General features: G+C 40.6%; 1 protein-coding gene across 1 annotated transcript; it reads right to left on the bottom strand.

Moving 5' to 3' along the window:
* Positions 1–14,275: 14,275 nt before the first annotated feature.
* LOC146041676 (IgGFc-binding protein-like) lies at positions 14,276–23,085 on the bottom strand. The gene is made up of 5 exons (XM_083161600.1): positions 23,049–23,085; positions 22,060–22,104; positions 17,202–18,425; positions 15,834–15,878; positions 14,276–14,650 (listed from the first exon to the last, which is right to left on the bottom strand). Exons 1-5 carry the CDS (start codon positions 23,062–23,064, stop codon positions 14,391–14,393), a joined length of 1,590 nt encoding a protein of 529 aa, XP_083017726.1. The 5' UTR covers positions 23,065–23,085; the 3' UTR covers positions 14,276–14,390.
* Positions 23,086–23,639: the final 554 nt, after the last annotated feature.

The following is a 23,639-nucleotide window of genomic DNA, read 5'->3' as shown; positions in this document are numbered from 1 at the left end:
AGTGAACATGAAAAATTACATTTTTTTACACAAAAATGCAGTTCTGGCTCAAAATTTTTCATTTTCAGAAGGTATGAAGGAGAAAAAGCACCCCAAAATCTGTGCCCCAATTTCTCCCGAGTACGGCAATGCCTCACATGTGAACAAAAAATACCAGTTGGGTGCATGGCAGGACTCAGAAGGGAAGGAGTGATTTTTGGATTTTGCAGCACAGATTTTGGTGGAATGAATGGTGGGTGCTATGTTGCACCAATACAGTGGAACCCCCCCACAAGTCACCCCATTTTGCAAAGTACACCTCTCAGGGAATTCATCTAGGGGTATAGTGTACATTTCAAACCCCCAGGGGTTTCACCAATTTTGATACAAGTGGGCAGTGAAAATGAAAAATTACATTTTTTTACACAAAAATGCAGTTCTGGCTCAAAATTTTTCATTTTCAGAAGGTATGAAGGAGAAAAAGAACCCCAAAATCTGTGCCCCAATTTCTCCCGAGTACGGCAATGCCTCACATGTGACCAAAAAATACCAGTTGGGTGCATGGCAGGACTCAGAAGGGAAGGAGAGATTTTTGGATTTTGCAGCTCAGATTCTGGTGGAATTTTGGTGGGTGCTATGTCGCATTAGCAAGACCCCCCAAGCACCAAGACAGTGGAACCCCCCCACAAGTGACCCCATTTTGCAAACTACACCCCTCAGGGAATTCATCTAGGGGTATAGTGTACATTTCAAACCCCCAGGGGTTTCACCAATTTTGATACAAGTGGGCAGTGAACATGAAAAATTACATTTTTTTACACAAAAATGCAGTTCTGGCTCAAAATTTTTCATTTTCAGAAGGTATGAAGGAGAAAAAGCACCCCAAAATCTGTGCCCCAATTTCTCCCGAGTACGGCAATGCCTCATGTGTGACCAAAAAGTGGCAGGACTCAGAAGGGAAGGAGTGATATTTGGAGTTTGCAGCACAAATTCTGGTGGAATGATGGTGGGTGCTATGTCGCATTAGCAAGACCCCCAAAGCACCAATACAGTGGAACCCCCCCACAAGTGACCCCATTTTGAAAACTACACCCCTCAGGGAATTCATCTAGGGGTATAGTGTACATTTCAAACCCCCAGGGGTTTCACCAATTTTGATACAAGTGGGCAGTGAAAATGAAAAATTACATTTTTTTACACAAAAATGCAGTTCTGGCTCAAAATTTTTCATTTTCACAAGGAATGAAGGAGAAAAAGCACCCCAAAATCTGTGCCCCAATATCTCCCAAGTACGGCAATGCCTCACATGTGACCAAAAAATACCAGTTGGGTGCATGGCAGGACTCAGAAGGGAAGGAGTGATTTTTGGATTTTGCGGCTCAGATTCTGGTGGAATGAATGGTGGGTGCTATGTGGCATTAGCAAGACCCCCGAAGCACGGTGAAATTATGAACCTAATATTCCATAGATGTGTGGTATATTTTAAAACACTCCTTTATACATAGGCCGGGTTTGTCGGGGCAAGTGTCACACTGGAAAATAGTTTGCTTTCTTATTCCCTTTTTATAGCAAACTTTGCACCTTTTTTGTGTCCTGCCCTTTTTTCCAGTGGAGGGGATTTCTTTAGGAAAATGCTGCCCTGGTACAATACGGGGGCCAGTACTAGAAGTACTGGGGCCCTCTGCCTGCTGGTTCCCAAATATTAGGCCCTTTATGACTTCCTCTTGAAAGTGCATAAATGTCCCCCTCTGGCCGGTAGAACGGAATAGCACGTAAGCGTTATACAGTGCCATCTGGATGATATACACGGCCACCTTCTTGTACCAGATTTTTGTTTTCCGCAGGGCACTGTACGGCTTCAGTACCTGATCTGAAAGATCCACTCCGCCCATGTACCTATTGTAATCCAGGATACAATTAGGTTTGGAGGTGTGGGTACTGGTACCTCGTACAGGGACGGAGGTGGTACTGTCTCCGTGAATTGTTGTCAGTATAAGGACATCCCTCTTGTCCTTATATTTGACCAACAACATATTTTCGTTGCATATTCCCCTGCTTTCACCCCTTCTCATTACTTGGGCAATGTGCGTTTTTGGGAGGCCTCTTTGGTTCTTGCGCACAGTACCGCAAGCTGCTGTACCTCTTGAACCAAGGGCCTTAAACAGGGGGATGCTAGTGTAAAAGTTATCCACATAGAGGTGATAACCTTTATCCAGGAAGGGGTGCACTAAATCCCAGACAATTTTCCCACTAACACCTACGAGGGAGGGGGGGCATTCTGGCGGTTCAATTCTTGAATCCTTCCCTTCATAAACCCTAAACCTGTGGGTGTACCCTGAGGTGCTTTCACACAGTTTATACATTTTTATGCCATACCTTGCCCTCTTACTGGGAAGGTACTGGCGGAATTTAACCCTTCCTTTAAAATGTATAAGGGACTCGTTGATACAAATAAATTTTTCAGGGATGTACACCTCTTCAAATTTGGCACTGAAATGATCAATGACCGGCCTGACTTTGAATAGCCGGTCAAAGGTGGGATCATCTCTGGGTGGGCACTGTGCATTATCGGTGTAATGTATAAATTTAAGAATTGTCTCAAATCGAGTCCGGGTCATGGCCATACGGTAAAATGGAGTACTGTACAGAACATCTGTACTCCAATATTGCCTAATTTCTGGCTTTTTTACTATGCCCATATGAAACACCAGACCCCAAAACGTCATCATCTCTACTGCATCTACAGGGGTCCACCTAGCAAATGATGACGTGGGGTTTTGAGCAATAAACTGCTGGGCATATAAATTAGTTTGGTCCACCATTAAATTTATAAAATCATCAGAGAAAAATAATTTGAAAAAGTCAATTTCTCTGAGACCTGTGGAATCAAATTGGATTCCTGGCATGGCCAAAAACTCAGGAACCTGGGGCTCAAAATTGTCTGGTGGTGGGGTCCATACGAGATCAATTGTTGGGGGGGGGGTCTCAGCTGCTCTACGGGGGCGTCTTTGAGGGGGTCCCTCATCACCAGAGGAGGAAGAGGAGCTTAAGACGAATCCTTCAAATTCCCCGCTTGCATCACTGGCTGTGTCTGAGTCAGAGGCAAGCATGGCATATGCCTCCTCCACTGAATACATTCTCCTGGATGACTGGGAGGACATTTGGGAGGACATTTGGGAGGACATTTGGGATGCCATTTTTATTTTTGTGTTACTGGTAGTGATATGTTTTAACACGTGTATAGTGTAGGGGGGGGTACAAACTTTATTTCAACCCGGGGGGTATGTAGTGTGTAGTGTGTATGTAGTGCAGAAAAAAAAAAAATACTTTATACCAATAAAAAAAAAAAAAAAATGAAGGGGTTAAAAATAAAAAATTGAAGGGGTTAAAAAAAAAAAAAAAAAAGGTCCTGCGCCAAAAATTGAGCACAGATGTTGGTCAGTAACGTCTGTCACTGAACAGCGCTCAAAGGCAACAGGAATTTGATCAAAAAAAAAAAAAAATAGATCAACCCTGTGCCGAAAAAGATGATCAGTGATGTACGTCACTGATCAGCGCACAGCGGCCACAGGACACCCACAAAATCACAGTGTGTGTAAAAAAAAAATTAAAAAAAGACCCCACAGCACACACACAAAAAAAAAAGGTGATCAGTGATGCGACACTGATTACCAGTGAGGTGCAGCAGGTGCACAACCTTTGGTGCAACTGACAGGTATATATAAAAAAAAAAAAAAACCTCTGTACCCCCAAAAAAGTTGCTGATCACCTCAGATATAGTGATCAGCACAAAAGGCGGGGGCAGCAGACACAAAATTTAGCACTCTCTATCACTCTCTGTCACTATCTCTCTCTATCTCTCTATCTATCACTCTATGACACTGCAGCAGCAGCACTGACAGGTATATCTATATATAAAAAAAACCTGCGCCCCCAAAAAGTTGCTGATCAGTTAATTTATACTGATCAGCACAAAAGGAGGGGGCAGCAGTCAGTTATATAAAAAATATATAGCACAATCTGTCACTATCTCTCTCTATCTCTCTCTCTCTATCTCTCTCTATCTCTCTATAACTATCACACTGCAGCAGCACAAAATATAGCACTCTGTCACTAGGCCTCTCTATCTATCTCTCTCTCTCTATCTCTCTATCTCTCTCTCTCTATCTATAACTATATCACACTGCAGCAGCACAAAATATAGCACTCTCTGACACTATCTCTCTCTCTATCTCTCTCTATCTCTCTCTATCTCTCTCTATCTCTCTCTATCTCTCTCTATCTATCTCTCTATCTAGCTATTACACTGCAGCAGCACAATTTCACAGCACAGGAAGGCACAAGTAGCAACAGGATCCAGGAAGCATCCAGCACAGATCAAGCAGTGATCAAGCAGCGATGAAGCAGCGATCAGGTAAGTATGGAGCAAGGTTCTGGTCAGTATATGGCGGCAGGTGGGCACGGTGACCGCACTGCACGCTATTCCAGACCGGAATGGCGTCTGCAGTGCAGTCACCGTTAGTTTAAATCCCCCTCCTTGGCTGTGATTGGTCCGTCGGTCCGACGGACCAATCACGGCCTTTGGGGGCGGGCGGGGTGAGGTGGGGTGACACCAGTGTCACCCTTACACCCCGCGGTGATTGGTGCTGTACTTTACAGCACCAATCACCTCTGATCCCGTGTCACCGGCGAACGTTATTCGCCGGTGACACAGGAAAACGCTGTGAATGGCTGTTCACACTGAACAGCCAATCACAGCGATCGCCGACGGGGGGGCGGCATCGCAGCCCCCCCTGGGCATGCACGGACATGTCTGCTGTCAGGGACAGCAGACATGTTGAAACTGTCACCGCGTCTATAGACGCGGTGACAGTTTAAATCCATGACGTACATTTACGCCATGTGTCGGGAAGTGCTTCCCGACCATGACGTAAATGTACGTCAAATGTCGGGAAGGGGTTAAGTGCACCTTCACTTACAGTATGTTGTTTAATTAATTTCTTATGTGCGGTGTACAATATGTAGGCCGCACAACTCGTTCTTCGAATGTGAGGTTCCTGGAACATAGAAGGAATGTACTTAAGGGTACAACAAGCCATAGCCTTTCAAGATATGTTAAATTAAGACATCAAGGTGAAATCAATTGGTTAACTGTTCAGGGAATAGAGACTATCAATGTCACCCCAAGAGGAGGGGACAGGTTTAATCTTCTATGTAAAAAAGAGGCTTACTGGATTTTTGCCCTGAATACTTTACATCCAGCAGGTTTAAACAAATGCATCGAATTAAATAACATCTGATGCATCAGCTTTACCCTGTTGTTCATTATTATTATTATTTTTATACTATGAATGTTATAATTATATTTCATTAATTTTTCTGTTGATCTTTTTAATTGCCAATAATAAATAAAATAAAATCTAAGCAATTAAAATATGTTCCCTGGTTGATCTCAGGGGTTTGAATGTACGAACACCTGTTGTCTGGTTCTGTGTGTGGGACACTCTATTGGTTGAGCTATCCTGTCCCTCATAGAGAATATTGGTTCATTATACTAGATATTACATGAAGTGATTTTTTCACTTATCACTTATTATATTGTATTTTTTTGTTCTAAAGCCAGTCTTATTCTTCAGTATAAGTAATTATTCAAGAATTTATATGAAAGTGAAAATAAATTTGTGAAATTAAAATTACAAAATGTAGTTAATGCTCAGGTTTTGATCTCCGCTGGCTGTTTAGTACGACTTGCGAGGCCGGAGCTCTACTGATAGAGCTATTATGTCTCTATTAGAGACTAATGGTTATTTATAGCTGTTATACTTCTCTGTGTTTCTGAATGAAAAAGGATGCCATTCCTCGACTTTTCCATTATTACTATTTTTATATTTGTGTATATTTATTTACTTACATGTTTATATTAGAAATATTATTTTCATTTATTATTAATAAAATAATATATATTGAACTTTCTAACAACATATATTACCCTTGGATGAGAAAGAACAAGTAGTTTGCCATTCCAACCCAGCAAGGGTAAATCATCACCTGTGGATATACGACCCTTCAAATGTTAATAATGAGTGACCTATTACGATTGGATATTTGTCTATTAAAAAGCTTGTACCTGAGACCATTGCAATTTCCTCCTGATGAAACTGCTGGATATGCATAGCGGAGAAACGCGTTGAGGTTCAAGGTCTCTGCTTTTATTTCCCTTCTAAAGAACCCGATGAAATACGCCTAACTGCTTTGAGCCCAGCTGATATTCTAATTTGCCTAAATCTATACTGCTTCTAAATACCCAGAGTCATTGGAGTGCCTTCTCTCACTTGCTTCCATTATTGGTACTGACCTGATTCTTAGCGGATTGTCTAGGTGAGTGTACAGACGACGCTTACTAAAGCAGCCCTTCAGCTGATCGATCCAGTCATTACAGTGTGCCGCATCAGTTCTGATTGTCGGAGACGGACAGCTCCCCCCTGCTTACTACAACTGCAGCGGTTCGTCAACAGGCAATGGCCGCCATGCGGGGTGGCTAGAGCTGTTCCTGGATAAGAATACCATCCACCCGCAGTTACCAATTTCATCTAGGAGCACCTGTACCCACCATACCATCTATTTATGGAAAGGACTTAACATGAGTTATTTGGAGTTGCACTATCTATATCTAACGCCACTATACAGTTTTTATATAATATTATAAGGCGCTCATCAGGAACTATTGCATTATTGGTTGACCTTTTGGTCAATTGGACTATTCCATCTGAATCTTTAGGGATTACTTGCACATTATTGTTTTTTAAATGCCTCATTTTTAAAGTATTTTCTAAGATATGTGATATTTGATTGTATTAATAAAGTAATTTTTGTTACAATAATCTCCAATAATTTCCAATTGTGTGGTGCTTCCTGTATTATAAGTAAGGGTATTCTCTACATATAGACCTAATCTCAGAGTTTTTAATTGCATGTGCCCCACTATGCCACAATATCCTTGATGCAGTGCACCGGCATAATTATGGGCACATTTGTGTTTTGGTATCTGGACAACTCAGAGAGACCCAATATGCACTTGCAAAATTGGGAGGCATGACTTCTTTCCAGAGAACAGTTACCTTCAGACCTCCAGATGAGGAATAAAGTGCCCTCCTCAGAACACCTCCTCAAACATCTATCAAGTATCAGGGTACATTGCTTGCCTCTAGAACTACCTATACAATAATATGTATACAGTACAGTCTCCATAAACTGAATTGGAGATGCCATTATCCCAAATCCTGGTCCGATCATCCTTAATCTGTCTCCTAGGCTGATTCATGAGATTCCCATGTGAGAGGCATCTTCTCGACAAGCAATGCGTATAAATCAGAGATTAAACCTTTGGTTGAGGAGCACCTCCACCAGAGAGTTGCAAAAGTGATGAAGGAACTAATGAGATGTAGATATCCAACCTTAGAAAAAAATGAAAATGACTGAACCGTAAATAGCAGAAGAAATCTTTAGACGGGACGATCATGTGCAGCGGGATCTAAGAGAACTCCAGAAAGTTAGTGTCTCTGATAATATCGTTGTAATAAAGAATATTTCCTTTTTTCCATACTTTAAAACCATTTAAAGTAAGCTTTAAATTATTATGTATAGTAAAAGTCCTAGTACTATCGAAGAATGGAAGAAAGTTTTCACACAAGTTTTAAGAATTGTAATTTCCCCTTTTGTTTTATTTATAAAGCATAGCACACTTCATTGTACTTAGATACTACCAGTATTTCAGCTAGGGTAGTGAGAGCTTATTACTTATATCCTTTAAGTGACCACTGGACAGCTGTTTAGACAAAGAAATAGGGTAGCAGGAGCACCATACACCACTAAAATGTATAATATATATAATATATGAGATTGTTGACATAGTTATGGCCAATAATATCATCAAGGTGACCTCATTGGGCGTTATAGGTGTTCACATCTGGGGTGCAGGGCTTCCCCAAAGTGTTCATAAAAGTGAAAAATATGTATTTTCACTTTTTCAACACTTTAAAAAACACTAAGCAGCCATTTTCCCCTACCTAACACTCTGATATTTCACTTTTATTTTTATACTAACACTAATACCTCACAGCTTTCTCTTTTTTTCTTTAAACACTAACACTCTTATACGTCACTTTATCTTTTTATTTGTGTGGTGCCCTGGGGTGGTTTGGATGGGTCATTTTAATGATGTATGGTGGACCTGCTACCCTGTTTTCTGTGTCGTATTACTAAGTCTCATCTAGGAGCATATCTCATTATGAGTAAATAGGATGGCAGTCCAGGCACCCTCCCCTTTAATATAATCAATCTAGACAAGATGCATTATAACAAAGTAGAATAGTACACCTGAGATTCTGTTTAATTCTACTGTTTAATTCTAGTTTACAACAAGCTTTTTATAAATGAGAAATATGGGGTGAGATTTTATAGGATGAGAGATTCAGAAAGTGAGAGATTTGGTAAGAAATCTCCAATTTTTTTTAAAGCGGCAATCATTTACACTGCAAAATCAAATTGGAGATTTCTTACCAAATCTCTCACTTTCTGAATCTCTCGTCATATTAAATTTCCCCCATACAGTTTCTCAATATCAGGGGCCAAATGTAATAGGGTGTCAGAATTAGAGATTTTAGGAGAGGCAATCAATTACATGGCAAAATCAACCTGGTTTTGCAGCGTAAATGATTACGCAAAAGAAAAATGTGAATACTCTCCTAAAATCTCTCACTTTCTCACATCCTATTACATTTGGCCTCAGATGTCATTACAATAAATACATTGTGTAAATACTGTACAACTAGCTTTTTTTATAGGGGTGGTTATTTACAAGGCATGGTTTTGGTTTTAAAATGAAATGGTTGTGGCAATGTAAACAATAGAATAAATTAGCAGCAAAAAAAAAGGGTACTTGTAACCTGGCGCGATATATACAAAGATTAATTGAATAATCAACAGCTAGTATCAGACCACCGGGAGACCATTAATCTCCCAGTCTAACAGTCTAGAGCAGGCGTGGCCAACCCACGGCTTGCGAGCCGCATGCGGCTCTTCCGCTCACAATGTGCGTCTTATCGCCCCAGCGCCTAGGAAGACGTCTTTCATTAGCAAAGTGGTTCCTAAAGTGTGCGCCGCAGCTCCTTGGGGTGCCGCAGCGCTGTCAGAGAGGGTGCCGCGGCTGGTGGCCCTATCGCACTCTGACAGTCGCATATGTTTTTCTCCTGTGATGTGAGGTAGCAGGGCAGTGACTGGAGATAGCCGGCGCCGGGGAGGGGATGCGGGCAGGAGTACAGATTTAGCTAGCGGCTGGTGGCAGGCACGGGGTAACCTAGTCAGGGGAGGGGTGTAACCTGTAAGGGGTGGAATTAGGAGGGGAGGCACCCCGGCCCCTACTGTCATTTCCATGGGTTTTTTTTAATTAAAGCCGCACAATGAAGCAGCCCGCAGCAAGCAGCTGTCCAGCTGTGCCAGACAGTCCCCTCAAAGTCTCTCCCCGGCTTTTACTTCCTCTATTGCCGGACTTGATGTCACAAATTAGTGACGCTCTGGCATGCATATCTTAAGCGGCTGCTGCGGGTGCTACGTTGACGACAACAACCTGCTGTTTCTAGGAGCAGCCTCATCGGGCCAGCTACTCACAGGGACGGATGATGGCCGGGTCTGCGGCTGACAAGGGGACAGGTCCGCGACTGCCTTAGGTACCTGCTCCTATAGCTACAGGGGAGGCGGTGACTGGGAGAGGGGAAGGGGGAGAAGCTTCAAAGGGGGAGGGGCTTCAAATAAGGGAGGGGATTCAAAGGAACCCAGTCATACCTGTACTAGGGGTGGGGGGTAGAGTGGGGGTTAAAGTTGAGATATACACACACACAGTTATGTCTGTCTCTGTGTCTCTCTCTATTCTCCATCTCTCTCCACTCTCCTTTTCTCTCTCTCTCTGTGCTCTCTCTCTCTCGCCACTCTCTCTCCCTCTGCGCTCTTCTCTCCGCTCTCTCTCCATTTCTATCTTTGCTCTCCTTCTCTCTCTCTGCTCTCCATATTTCTCTACCTCTGCTCTCCATTTCTCTCTCTATCTCTCTTTGTTCTTCGTCTCTCTCCCTCCGTTCTCTATTTCTTTCTCTCTGTTCTCCATCTCCCTCTTTCTGCTCTGCATCTCTCTCGCCCTCCATTCTCCAATTCTCTCTCTCCGGTCTCCATCTATCTCTCCACTCTCCATCTCTTTCTCCACTCCTCATCAGTGGCGGCTACAGGTTTAGCCAGTTTCATCTATCTGGCCAGCATGCCATATCTTCATTGCAGGGATGCGCAATTGTCTCACATGTATGCGCATCCCATTCTCGGTGAACAGCACGTGAGACTGAAAGATATGACGCACTGACCGGATAGATGAATCTGGCATTTCGGCTCTTTGTCTTACCAGAACAGATTTTTTGGCTCTTCATCGCTGATTGGTTGGCCACCCCTGGTCTAGAGGGTGATCTTGCCAGGCTGGAAATGAGAACTATTTTTGAACTTAGAACATTATCACCCAGAGGTCTTAACCTGATTTTGAATACAAATGGTTTTTATAAACATGAATTGTGATGTTACTAACCAATGTTTTTTTGTTCTTCTTGTCTTCTTATGCCCAGCTTTTAAACATGATTGAGAGTATAGATTTTTAGCTTTGCCTTTTTTATATATCCTTTATATATGTTGTATTTATGTATAAAGTTGGTACTTATGTACTAACTGGGCTGCCGATTTTGAAATCGGGTCCATCGCATCGCATCGCATCCGACCATATCCTATTTTTCCATAGGATTCAATGTTAAAATGGACTGAGTCCATTTTAACATGGAATTCAATGTGAAAAGAGGTCCTTTTCATACCCCTACTATCCAAGTGGGCATGGAGTTGGATATAAACCTGTGGCGAGCGTAGCGAGCCACCGAGCCCGAAGCGTGGCGAGCGGACACAGAATAACGAGCCCGAAGTGTGGCGAGGGGACACAGAATACCGTCCCCTCGCGGGGCTCGCTTCACTCGCCACGCTTCGGGTTTATATCCATTTTAACATTGAATCCTATGGAAAAATCGGGTCCATCGCATCGCATCGCATCTGATTGTATGCCTTAAGTTAAGGCATACAATCAAAAAACCGGCAGCCCAGATAATACATAAGTACCATAAAGTTTTTATTTGGGGTTTTTCATCATTGTATTAAGTATTGTACATTTTAACATCTCTTGTAGCCAACTGGTTAATCATTATTCGATGTCTGCACTGATAGACTAGTATTAATTAGACCCACTAAGCTACACAAGCAGGGCAGTCTAATTATTGTTTAATTATCACTAGATGTCTGCACGGACAGACCTGCAGCAAATGACTAATTAGACACATAAAGCTATACAAGCCGGGCTGTCTAGGTCTCCATTGGTGAAAAAGCAGTCACGTGATGGAACGGCTACCTGTAAAAGAGAATCAAGGAACACTCATGGCATATCTTGACAAGGGAACTTCCGGTCCGAAAAGTGTAGATGCCATTTCAGCTGTCCACTCAAGCAGCACCTATCTAAGAAGGACGAAGGACCCACTGGAAGTGCTTTCAGCGGTCGCGTCTGCAGCGCAATCCCGCCGGACCATCCACATGTCCATGTGCTTTTCTTCTTGCACCTTCCAGCTTTGTACCCGTTTTTATCGTGTGGAATAAAGTGTTTTATCTGTTAAACACGGAGCGTCTGGTTTTCAAGAACCTGCTACGGGTACGCGTGAATGAAATTGAAAGTAAGGGTCATACCAGTTTGAGCCACAGATTAATGTATGCGGCTAATCTTTCCCATAAAGAAAACGCTACGTGCATGCGAGACAGAAATTTAAAGTAAGTGTCTGTCTTCATGCGACTTGAGAAGCTGTGACCGACCATCTAAACTCACCATACATATTCATATATGTACATATAGATGTGTGAAGGTTTAATTAGGTGCCGGATTCCAGTACCATCCACACCTTGAGATTTTACATCCAAGTTGTATTCAGCGCTTGTGTCAGTCCACCATTGTATTTGTTCAATAAAATAAATGAATTTAGACAGTCTTTTCAATTATTAAAACATTTCTTGAGTGACAGATGCATCCTTAATTGCACCAGAGACCCCTCCATCTCATGCCAGTGGGATGGATACAGTGTACCCCCATGATATCAACTGCTAGCTGGTCACTCTGCTCAGTTTGTGGGGTCATTACTTTTAAATAATATGGGACTGTTTCTGAGATGTACGATAACTTGTAATGCTCAGCAGGGCTGAATCCCATGTGACCTGACACTCTGTGGGGGGTTTTTAACACAACTCGAACCACAGTGAATAATGACACATCTGAGTTGGTCATCATTGTAATGGATCTGGTATAGCATATTAATGGCGACTATATTGACAATCACGTGGTGGACCACTGATGGCTGAATGCTTCTAGTTAGATGCCTAAAGATAGTTGAAATCACATAGATCAACAGTAATGGAAGATAGACGCAAGTGTTAGATCAGCAGGAAAGTGATAGACATTGACATGGTCAGCATGAGTTTTACCATTTTTTGGGTGTCTATGTTGACATAGGTCAACATGGACACCGCATAAGTGTACCATGTCATCTTGCTCAGCACACTATTTTATTCTCCCACTATGTCCACTGAGATGGTAATGAATAAGTCAGTTTAAACAATAAAATCATGAAAAACTCATATCGACCTTGTGACTATTGATCATGTTCCCATCGACCTAATGCTTGAGCCATTGATTCATCAACCAGATACAGATGTAGCATGTGCAGAGACAGTTAGATTTGGTGGGGTGTGTTCAAACTGAAATCTAAATTGCAATGTAAACAAAAGCTAACATCTGTGGGCTACATACAGAAGCAGACACTATTTACCCTGCACAGAAACAATATCAATTAATTTGATCCCCTTGCCTAGCAACATGGTTTGTTCAAGACACAAAGTGGTAACTTTACTACAGCTTCAACTGAAAAGAGGTTATGTTGACCATAGCAACCAATTCTACCATTTCTCTATTGCATTCTATAAAATAATATACGGAATGTGCCTGGTTGTTATGGGAAACATAACCTCTTTTATTTTTTTTTAATCTTTAGTAAAATACCCCTATGTTTCTTGCTTGTTTGCTTTACTGAATCTGGCCTATAGTAGTCTGGTCTTCAAAAATTGTCGGCAATTGTCCTAAAGTACTCAGTAATTTAGGCTCACCTACTGTATGTTCTTGCCACAGCTAGCCTTGGGTGTCCTGAAACTAATCCGTATCTTCCTAGTGCCTTGACAGTATAGGCCAGTGGATTTTGCAGGAGAACCAGCTTAAATGTGGATCAGGTCCAGAATTTGTCAGAATGGAGTACTAGAAGCTATTCAAGACCAGAACATGCAATTCCTTTGGAATTTATTGAATTCCATGAATGCTACTGTATTTAGGCATCACCTGCAAACTTTAGCAGGAAAGAGTCATTGTACCATTGGCACTAATGTTCATTTAAGGTTGTCTTTTACATTTATTATTTCTCATCTGTTTATGATTCTGCATATTTTATTTTCTAAGGACAAAACCACAGAGGAACTAATGAAATTTCCAACTTTAAAATCTAATTGAACATTAGCTCACTAATGATGTTTTTACCAGTACAAGAATAAAAACCTAAATTTTCAAAACTTCACAAGTTTCATACTGTTTTTACAATATACATGTAGGCCAAAGAATGGCGGCTAAACTAAGCAACAGTGCAGCAGCACAAACACACGGTGGTTTAAGCAAATAGAGCACTTCTATGAAGTGGCGCAGACATGCTCCAGGTGAAAAGGAAGGTTAGGTTTAGTGGTGGACTTAGGGTTAGGATACAAGTATGGGAAGGTTAGGCTGCAAAGGGAGGGTTAGGCTGCGGGTGAGAGCTAAATTTTAAGTTGCGGGAATGGTTATTGCACTAGCGAGGAGGGTTAGAGTCAGGCTGCAGGTGGGTGAGTGTTAAGATTATGCTACGAGAAAAAGGAATAGGCGGTAGGGGAGACAGTTAGTGTGCCTTCTGACCCATGTTGGTATTATCCCTAATCTGGTGTTGGTATTATGACCACCGGATACCATATGTATCCCACCTGGATATGTATAGATGCTTTACTACCTACCTTCTATTTTCTATACTTTATAGTACTAAAACATAAACAAACAAGTAGGTTGCCAAGTCAAGTAGGCTGAAATTTTATTTCTGTAAATAAACATAAACAACACATTTTTATCATTATCAATTGTTTTTGTCTACTTTCATTTAATTAATCAATGGAGTTTTGCTTTAAGGTTTTCCAACAAAACTATTTAATTATACATTCATCTTCTTTATTCAGTCGCTCTAATGATGTCTTTCATGTCCTCCATGAGAATGTGGAAGTTTATTTCTACCACCATGAAAGTGTTCATGGGAGAATTTTCCATGGTGATCAAGTATTTTGAATGACTTCCCACCAATATGATGGCTGCCATGTTCATGGGACAATTTCCCTTTAATTTTTATTCCATGGTGGCCATGGTGCTCATGGAAAGACTTTCCTCCAATTAGTTTAATCCGGAACCCTCCAGTTTGTTTGACTTGTGTTGGCATGGAAACAAAGCCTGTGGCAGAAAGATGGATAATAGTTTTATTATCAACTATACACATTTTTGTTTCAATTAAACACACACAAAGCTCACGCAATCTGTTAGGTGAAAATAGTTTATTTGGGGTGGAGCAACAAATAGGGCCCTACAATGTAACTCTATTTAATGTTTATTTTTTACACAATTTAGGTCCCTTAACCCTTTCAGGTCCAAAAAAATAAAAAAATCTTACAATTAATTTAAACATTTAAACCAGACGGTTTGAATTTGAAAAAAAATGGACTGCAAAAAGTTAAACATTGCAGAGCCATGATGTAATCTCTATGACATTTAAGGGAGTGAGGATGGAGAGAGGTAGGGATAAAACATCCACCTATAGAGTATGTTTGTACTGGTTCCAGTTGATATATCTACCATGTCTAGATAGATAGTCTTCCCCAAAAGGTTGACATGCAACAGGTCAACAGGGTCAAAAGGTCAACAGGATCAAAAGGTGAACATGTAATAGGTCAACAGGGTCAAAATGTCAACATTAAAAAGGTAGACACAAGAAATAAAGTTTTTTTTAACCAGATTGATTTTACTTCACCATCCATGTCGGCATAGAGGCAGCATATAATAGCTTGCCATCTTGTAGGCTGAGGGCACTACAAAAGTGGGAACATAGGGGGAAGTACAGTAGGGGGTGCACATTGTAGGCATACGAGGCACTACAAGACCGGGGAAATATGATACACTGCAGTATAGGGGTCATGGACACTACAATCTGGGTACAATATAGGGCATTACAATGTGGGAGCATATTAATTGGAGAAATGGGGCACTACTGTGTGTCCAAAATATTAGCTGGCATTACTGTTGGGACATTTAACTAACTTTGGCACCACTGTTTGGGGCATATTATTACCAGTGGCACTACTGTTGGGACATACCTGTATAATTAAGTTTGTTATGGTTGTGTGTGTGTATAGTATTAGCTAACACTACTGGGTACATTTCTTTAACCATGGCACTATTTGGGGAGATTATTAACAGGTGCAATATTGTGTGTGCAAATTTATTAACTGGCATTACTGTGGTCAAATTTCACAAGGCATTTCTATTTTGGAGATATCTTTTGAGATCAAATCCAAAGTTTGAATGGCAGAAAAATTGGATATTTTGCATTTTTTACAGAACCCATTAAGAACATACTCACTTGCTTTAAACCCTTGTTTAATATTGCCTTGAATTGGAAATTGCTCTGAAAATAATAAACATAATTTTTATAATTTAAGATATGTCAAATAACCAACAAGGACACACTCACAGAATAGTAGCAATTTTATATTGTCCTTAGCATGAAGAATTGTATGCTCTACATCAAAGAACTTCAGTAACGATTGCCTTCAACCAATCTCAACAAGAGTAACTACTATCATCCCAATAAGGAACACAGAATCATATATTGTTGTAGAAAAGGGGTCATGTAAATACAACCTCACCAAACCAAATAACCTTCATTCTAATCATATCTATTTAACCACCTATTGCCATATTTTCCATCCATCTTGTCCTTTACTGAATCTCTTTATTTAAACATCTTACAAGGTTGATGGATACTGATCTTCTACAATAGAGAGGACTCTAACATGCACTGGCTTTAACATTTATACCAATTAGACCTTTGGGATCTATTCATATTTATCTTATATTTTCAAAAGGTCCATGTGGAGAAAGCAGATTTCCATTTGAATTTTTTAAAGAGGAAGACAACAGATGGTTATACTTAATTTAACATAATTAGTGATTCCATTTTGAATCTGCATCTGTTTGAAATTGAATTTTGATGATCTATGTGGGCATCATACAGTTGAGGTCATACAGGATGTCTGGCAATGGTGCACTGCTTGGACCAGTGAAGCTGCATCCAATGAAACATCCAAAGGCTTTTCCATGCCCTAAAAGTAGGACTGACATGCCCCGCCCCCCCATTTTCTGGGATTTTTCCTGCCACCATCACTTTATGCCAGCATCATGTGCATCATACTACTGGGTTTGGGAGCACTCTGAGTGACATCGGATCCCCAGATCTGCACATGTACAGGAGCTCCTGTGCATACACAGATCCGAAAACATCAGGAATTTATGTACAAATCAAAGAATTAGGACCTGTTCAACAAATCTGATTCACAAGGTGCTTATAATACTGCTCTTTCCTAGTCTCAGACTAATGCCCATATCACTGTTCTCTCATGGCCTAATACAAATGCGTACGCTATCCTTACAAAGTTTGGTACATCATAAGTTGTGCATAAATCTGCTATCTGTGCAAAAAAAGTACAGTATTTGCATCTTATGCAGAATTTATAACATTTTTATGCAAAATGCATCCAATTCTACAGCAGCCCCATGTTACGTCAACAGAACTCAGTCTATCCACGTTTCTCTTTTTTTTGAACAAGAAGATGACCATAATCCCCTTTTATTTTCTGTTTGTTTGTTAGATTTGCACAGTATATTATTTGAACTTCAAAGCGATTTCAAAGAAATGCAAATTTATTCAAATTAATTTTAGGAAACTTACCCTTTACACTGGGTGCCACAGATCCATAGCCCATGTTCATGGAGTAGCCAACAGTTAAGAGACCAAAGGGGGTTGTAGAGTGTTCCACCTCATTGAGGGTGGCATCAGCGCCATAATTGTATTCTGCCCAGGAGTAATCAGATCCAGGAAATACGTTCCATTTAATATTTTGGGGAACTTTCCCATTAAAAGCAATCCCAGGAGCACTTGATGTTTTGATTATAATAATAGCCAAATTATTGTCAAAGTCCACCTGTCCCAGGATGTTGTATTTGAGAGCAAATAAATTAATATGGGGTATTTTGGTTAGGAATGGACCGAAGTTATTGTTTTTGACTTGTCCACCTGTACCAAAAAGTAAGACCTGGATTTTATGTGTGCTGTGGATAGACAGTGGCGTAGATAGAGAGAGATCAATCTTCATCAGTTTTCCAGCTTTCAAATTCGTCTTCACTTTGTTTTCACCAGACTGGTACTGAATGGAAGTATACTTGGAAGCCAAAACATAAACAATATCATATTTGGTCTGGAAGGACATTGCTGGGACAAAGAACGTGGTTCCCCAATAAGTGACTGGTTGGAGCTGTTCGTAGACATGGCTGCATTCTCCGTAACTCTGAGCACATGTGTGACCTGTTATGACAGCAACAGGAGAGCCAGAAACCACTCTGCTGCCCGAGAGATCATCTTTGCTCTGAATTTGTACCGATTGGAAAGGCTTTAGGTTCAATGTAATCTTTTCCCCCTTTTTATAATTCTTCCCTTTCAAAGTTACAGCTCCTTCTAAGTGGATGTGAACTGTTGTTGCATACTTATGTGAGATCACAGAAAACTGCTTATATTCATTTGCAGGTCCATTGGGAGGGGTCATAATATAATACTCACCTCCCATCTGATGAGTTGGGTATATCAATGCCACATCACCGCTATTATTTTTATAATTCCGTGTCATTACAGTGATGTCTGCATCAGCTGTAATTAGCACTGCATTTGAGAATACACCTGTTCCTCTGGGCTCCACAGGGTTTGCTATAGTGACTGTTGCTGTTTTTCCTTTTGAAACTGTCACATTCTTCTTAAAATCAGTGTTGTGCACAGTAACAGTAACCTTGGTATCAAGAGTAGTCCCAGAAATAAGTATTTGCTGTTGAGGGATCGCGTTAGAGTTTTGATTCTGCAAAAAAGCTGTGACAAACTCTCTTCCGACTGACGTAACCATGGATCCTGTAGACAAAAGGCAATCTGTAAATCCTTAAAGCATGTATATGCTTTTATCTGTATCTACGGCATTTGTGTTTAAGTGACTGCAAATAAATGGGTCATGTGATGCATTATGGGGGTGATTCATGTCCGCTAATTGCGGGCTGAATTTACTCCCCCATCCAATGTTAGGGGTTTGAGCATGTGCAAATGAGCACATGTGAAAACCCCAAGAGCGAACGAATTCTGTGAGTTTCACCCTCTCTGGGGTGTTCACTCCAGGATGGGAGGGCAGGGGGTGGTAGCAGCGGAACGCTCAGGGTTTAAGGGGTGCACCCATAGAAACACTGGGCATACCACTGCGAATGCATGCGTGTCGATGCCTGCTTGGGGTAGGTGGTGCAAGTCACTCGACATCAGCACCCGCCACCAATTCGGCCATCTCCCTCTAGGATAAAAGTCAGTGTAGGCTGATTTTTATCTGTAAAGGGGGAAAAATTATTTGATGGTGAGCGATTAACAAATGATTTCTCTCCCGTGAGGCCACATGCGAGTGCGTGAGTATGCGAATGCATCCACTCACATGTTAGAGAGCGGATTCATGCGGTGGGGGCGGGTGTTCGATGTTTACCTGCTCATTAGGCTGTGACTATACACAGCTTAGCAAACATGTCTGAATCAGGCCTATGTACTGTAACACCTTGTAACAAAACACATTAGTAAAGCAGTTGTCGTAAATAGAAGAATTGATGATATATTCAATTATAATCATTACAATAACTTGATAAAAATTTAAGCAACACCTTTGTATGTTATATTGTGTCTCTAACACCATGAACACATAAAAATGTAAAACCAATTTGAGTTCCAATGGAATCACACTAATTAGAACCTAAATATCCTGCTATTGAAATTGTTTTTGAAATGTAATTTTGTTGGTTAAGTTAGTGGCTGGATTTACCTAATTTCAATAGCGGGATATTTAGCAACTCCCATAGAAAAAATCTGACACCCACTCATTTTTGGCGCATTAGATGCAGTCCGTGAGTGCACCGACACCGGCACTCCTGAATGGCAGCAACTTCCTATTGGAAGCCCTATCTGTCAGACACAGACACTTCAGGCATCCCCATTGGGAGCTGTTCCCCCCTCTGAGACTGTCAGACCAGGCTGCAAAGTGATGGCTTACTACCCCCCTTCCCAGCAAGGCAGCAGTGGCAGTCCCCCTCTTAATAGTAAGTAGGAGCCTCAACTGGTTCAGTATATCTTCACGGGTTTGTGCTATTATATCAGAATTACTGCATGCTATCTAGGTGTAATATTATATCTACAGTATAATCAACTTTTATTAGAGGTGGGTATGGTCAATTTTCAACCTCATAAAAATTTATTTGATTATTTTTTCTTGCAAGACTTCTCTTTTTTTGTATTTATCTTTCTACACTGGTTATGTATGAATAATAATAATAACTAATTATTATTGTTTATACAGGATGCTATTTAATTTTATTTTTTTAGAACTGCAATGCTAGAATTTTAAAGAGTTAGAAATTTGCAGCTTAGCGAATTCTTTTTTTCTTTCCACCCCTCTAACAGTTACTGTAAATTAACTAAAAAGTGCAAGCCTTCAGTGGAAACACCACCTCAGTTAATGTATTTATATTTAAACCCTTTCATTCAGATAAACAAAATATTAATTATTTTTAGAAATTGACTGGATACATTATTGGCCACCAAGGGAATCCTATAGATATGACTTACTCAAGTCAGTAGTTACAAGTTAGATAGGTTAAACTCGATGGACTAACATATTTTTTCAGCCTTAATTACTATGTATGATCAAATTGTTTTTATTAATTATTAAAATTTGCATCTACTCTGTTTCACAAAACCAAGTGGCAATTTCCCTTTTGACAGAAATAGTAAAAATGTTAGTAAGTCTATTCTGTGAAGTATAACTTTATTATGAAAAAGTAAATATTAATTGGTACTTGTTTCCTAGCACGGCGCCCACGATATTACATTGTATGCCATCTCATCGCATCGCATGCGGGTATATGGCATGCGATGTGATGCGATTAAAAATTGTATAAGCCCCTATACGATTTTAACTTGTATAAGCACCCTAATGGGTGATTATAATGTTAAATGCACCCCCCACGCCACCCCCAATATCAATGCTAACCCAAAGCGTGGTGAGCGCATCGAGCCCGCGAGGGGCAGCGGTACGCGTCCTCCGACCTTTTCATACCCCCACTATCCACATCGGCGTGGAGTTGACTTTATATAGTGTGTCGAGCGCAGTGAGCCACCGAGCCCAAAGTGTGGCAAGCACAGCGAGCCCCGCGAGGGGAAGCGTATTACTTCACATGTATTCCTTTGGGCTCGCTCACCACGCTTCGGGTTGGCGTTGAAAGTGGGGGTGTCGTGGGGGTGCTTTTAACATTGTTAACAACCATTTAGGTGCTTATACAATTATTAATCTGATAGGGGGGCCATTTAACATTGAAAGCACTCATTGGGGTTCTTATACAATTTAAAATCGCATCGCATCTCATTGTATGGCATTGTATGCCATAAACAATGCTATACAATTTTAACATTGTATGACATCGGGGGCCATCGCGTCGCATCGCATACCATTGTATGCCTTATGGTATGCGATGGGCGCCGTGCTAGGAAACAAGTACCGATTAATTCTCTAAAGCTGATTTACAGATGAGCGCCTCACAGCCAGCCTGCAGGATTGACAAATGTCCTGAGCTGGCGTTCCTTCTGGCTGGGACGTCCTATCAGCATGGCGGCAGGGGGCGCTGGGGCAGCTGGGGGGGGGGGGCTGCAGGGGAGCCGCTGAGACCGGCAGAGGGCTACAATGGAATGGTGATAGAATTGCCAGGATCAGCCTAAATGTGAGCTGCTCCATCTGTAGGAATGCTGCTTGGCATTCCATGATTGGGATGCCAGCAGTTGAAATCCCAGTGCCAGAATTCCGACCTGCATCCGCAATACCCCTATAATGTTACGGATGTACTTGATGAGGTTGCCTTGATGTTTGATGGGTAGACTCATAATATTGTCCAATTTTATGAAAAAACCTTGTATATGACATAAAACTATTCTATTTATTAGAATTGTAATGGCTGTATGGTGCACTTACTCTCTTATGTCTATGTTGTAGTACAAAGTCTCAGCAAGGTAGCACATCCCATTATAAGTAGCATGGATGTGCAGTCCAGATCCCCTCCCCTTAATATATTCAATATTATGTGTGTGTTTACACACTTGAAGACAGAGGGTGGAATGTAATAGGGCGTGAAGAGTAAGAAATTAGAGATTTTGTGAGAGTTTTCCCCCATTTTTAAGCAACAATTATTTACACTGCAAATCCAGGTAATTGGAACTTGATAAAACAATGGGAAAAAAATCTCACAAATCTCTCACATTCTGATTCTTACACCCTATTACATTTCAACCATAGACACCTTCAACTCTGATTGGTACCCTGGCCTTTGATGTTTTTAATTTGGGACCTTGCAATTCATGATTGCACAGTCTATAAAGAAAAGCAACAGGTAAGATCTTCATGCATTTATAATTGTGTATCAGTCTATTCCAGCGTTATGCTGGAACATACACACATATGTCCATATATGCTTACCAATTCCATACTGCATTGTCCCTGTTCCTATTCCTGGAAAGCCTCCTATGTTTGCAATAATAAAAACATTTATTTCAGTAGTTTGTTTTAGAAACTATATCTTACAAATGAATATGAAATATTTAGGGTTAAGTATCCCTTATCCAAAATGCTTGGGACCAGAAGCAGTTTTAGTAATCGATTATTCTGTGTTTACGATTTTTATTTTTCAATGAGGTATCTTGAGGACAGGACCCATGTGTATATGTAAATATATTTTACTTGTGCATGAGACAAGATGTTTGTACTATTCAGGCACTGAAACTGAATGCTATGCAATCATTTTCTTGCACAAATATAGTGCCAGTTACATTTCACGTGCCCATTTGTGCTGGTTACAGATGTCCCCAGTAGGGCTTTTAGCAAAAAAAAAAACTATGATTTGGGGGATTATTTGGATAAAAGATATCTGGATAAGGGATACTCAACCTATACAATATATGATAACATCAATTTGTTTGTTTAAGAAACTATTACTTCAGTAGACGTACTCTAAACAAAATAGCAACTAAACATTGTACGCTTTCATTTGTTTTTATTTGTATTAGAAAACTCTCTTTCAGAAAAATGTTTTTGAAGATAAACCAGTTTCTCTCACTTTCTGATTTTCACACCCATAGACATTTTCAACTCGGATTGGCACTTCTTCCCCATGCCTTTGATGTTTTTAATTGCATTTGATGATTGCACCGTCTAGCAAAGCCACAGGTAAGCTCCTTACGCATTTATAATTATATAGCAAAGTAAATTGTGGGGTGAACATTTGGGGGATGGGGCACCACAGATTGCTGAAACTGGGCCACTTTGGGGCACCACCATTTAACTGGTTTATATTACTCTGTAACACATTTATTTTCACTCTTTAAACACTTATAACATCTACGAAACAGATTTTGAAATATAATAAGGCATTACAAATAAATTATTGTTTTTATTATAAATATGCTCACCAATTCCAAACTTCATTGTCTCTGTTCCTGTTCCTGGAAAGCCTCCTATGTTTGCAATGTTAAAAAAAAAAAAACATTTATTGCAGTAGTTTGTTTTAGAAACTATAACTTACAGATGTTTAGGTGTAAGTATTCCTTATAAAAAATGCTTGGGACCAGAAGCATTTTGGCTACTTGTTTCCTAGCAGGGTGCCCAGATTTTCTGCGTACAGCAACGTAGTGAAATCGCATCGCATGGGCCATTTTAGTGGCGTGCAATTCGATTTTTTTACTACATTTATTCACTGCTCTTATGGCCCCAGGGGATCACATTGCATCGCACCTCACGCAAAATTGCATGCGATCACATGCGATTTTATAGGGTGTGATGTCATGCCATTAGCTATACAGTTGTATGACATCAATTAGGTTTGAATGAACCCCCCATTTTTTTTAATTATAAATATGCTCACCAATTCCAAACTTCATTGTCTCTGTTCCTGGAAAGCCTCCTATGTTTGCAATAATAAAAAAAAAATTTTTATTGCAGTAGTTTGTGTTCCTCCTGAGGAAGAGACAGTAGTCTCGAAACATGTTGTCCCTGTACTAGTG

The sequence above is a fragment of the Crinia signifera genome, chromosome 19 (genome assembly GCF_055691185.1).
Source record: "Crinia signifera chromosome 19, ASM5569118v1, whole genome shotgun sequence".
Classification (NCBI taxonomy): domain Eukaryota; kingdom Metazoa; phylum Chordata; class Amphibia; order Anura; family Myobatrachidae; genus Crinia; species Crinia signifera.
This window is presented reverse-complemented; position numbering and strand designations above follow the sequence as displayed.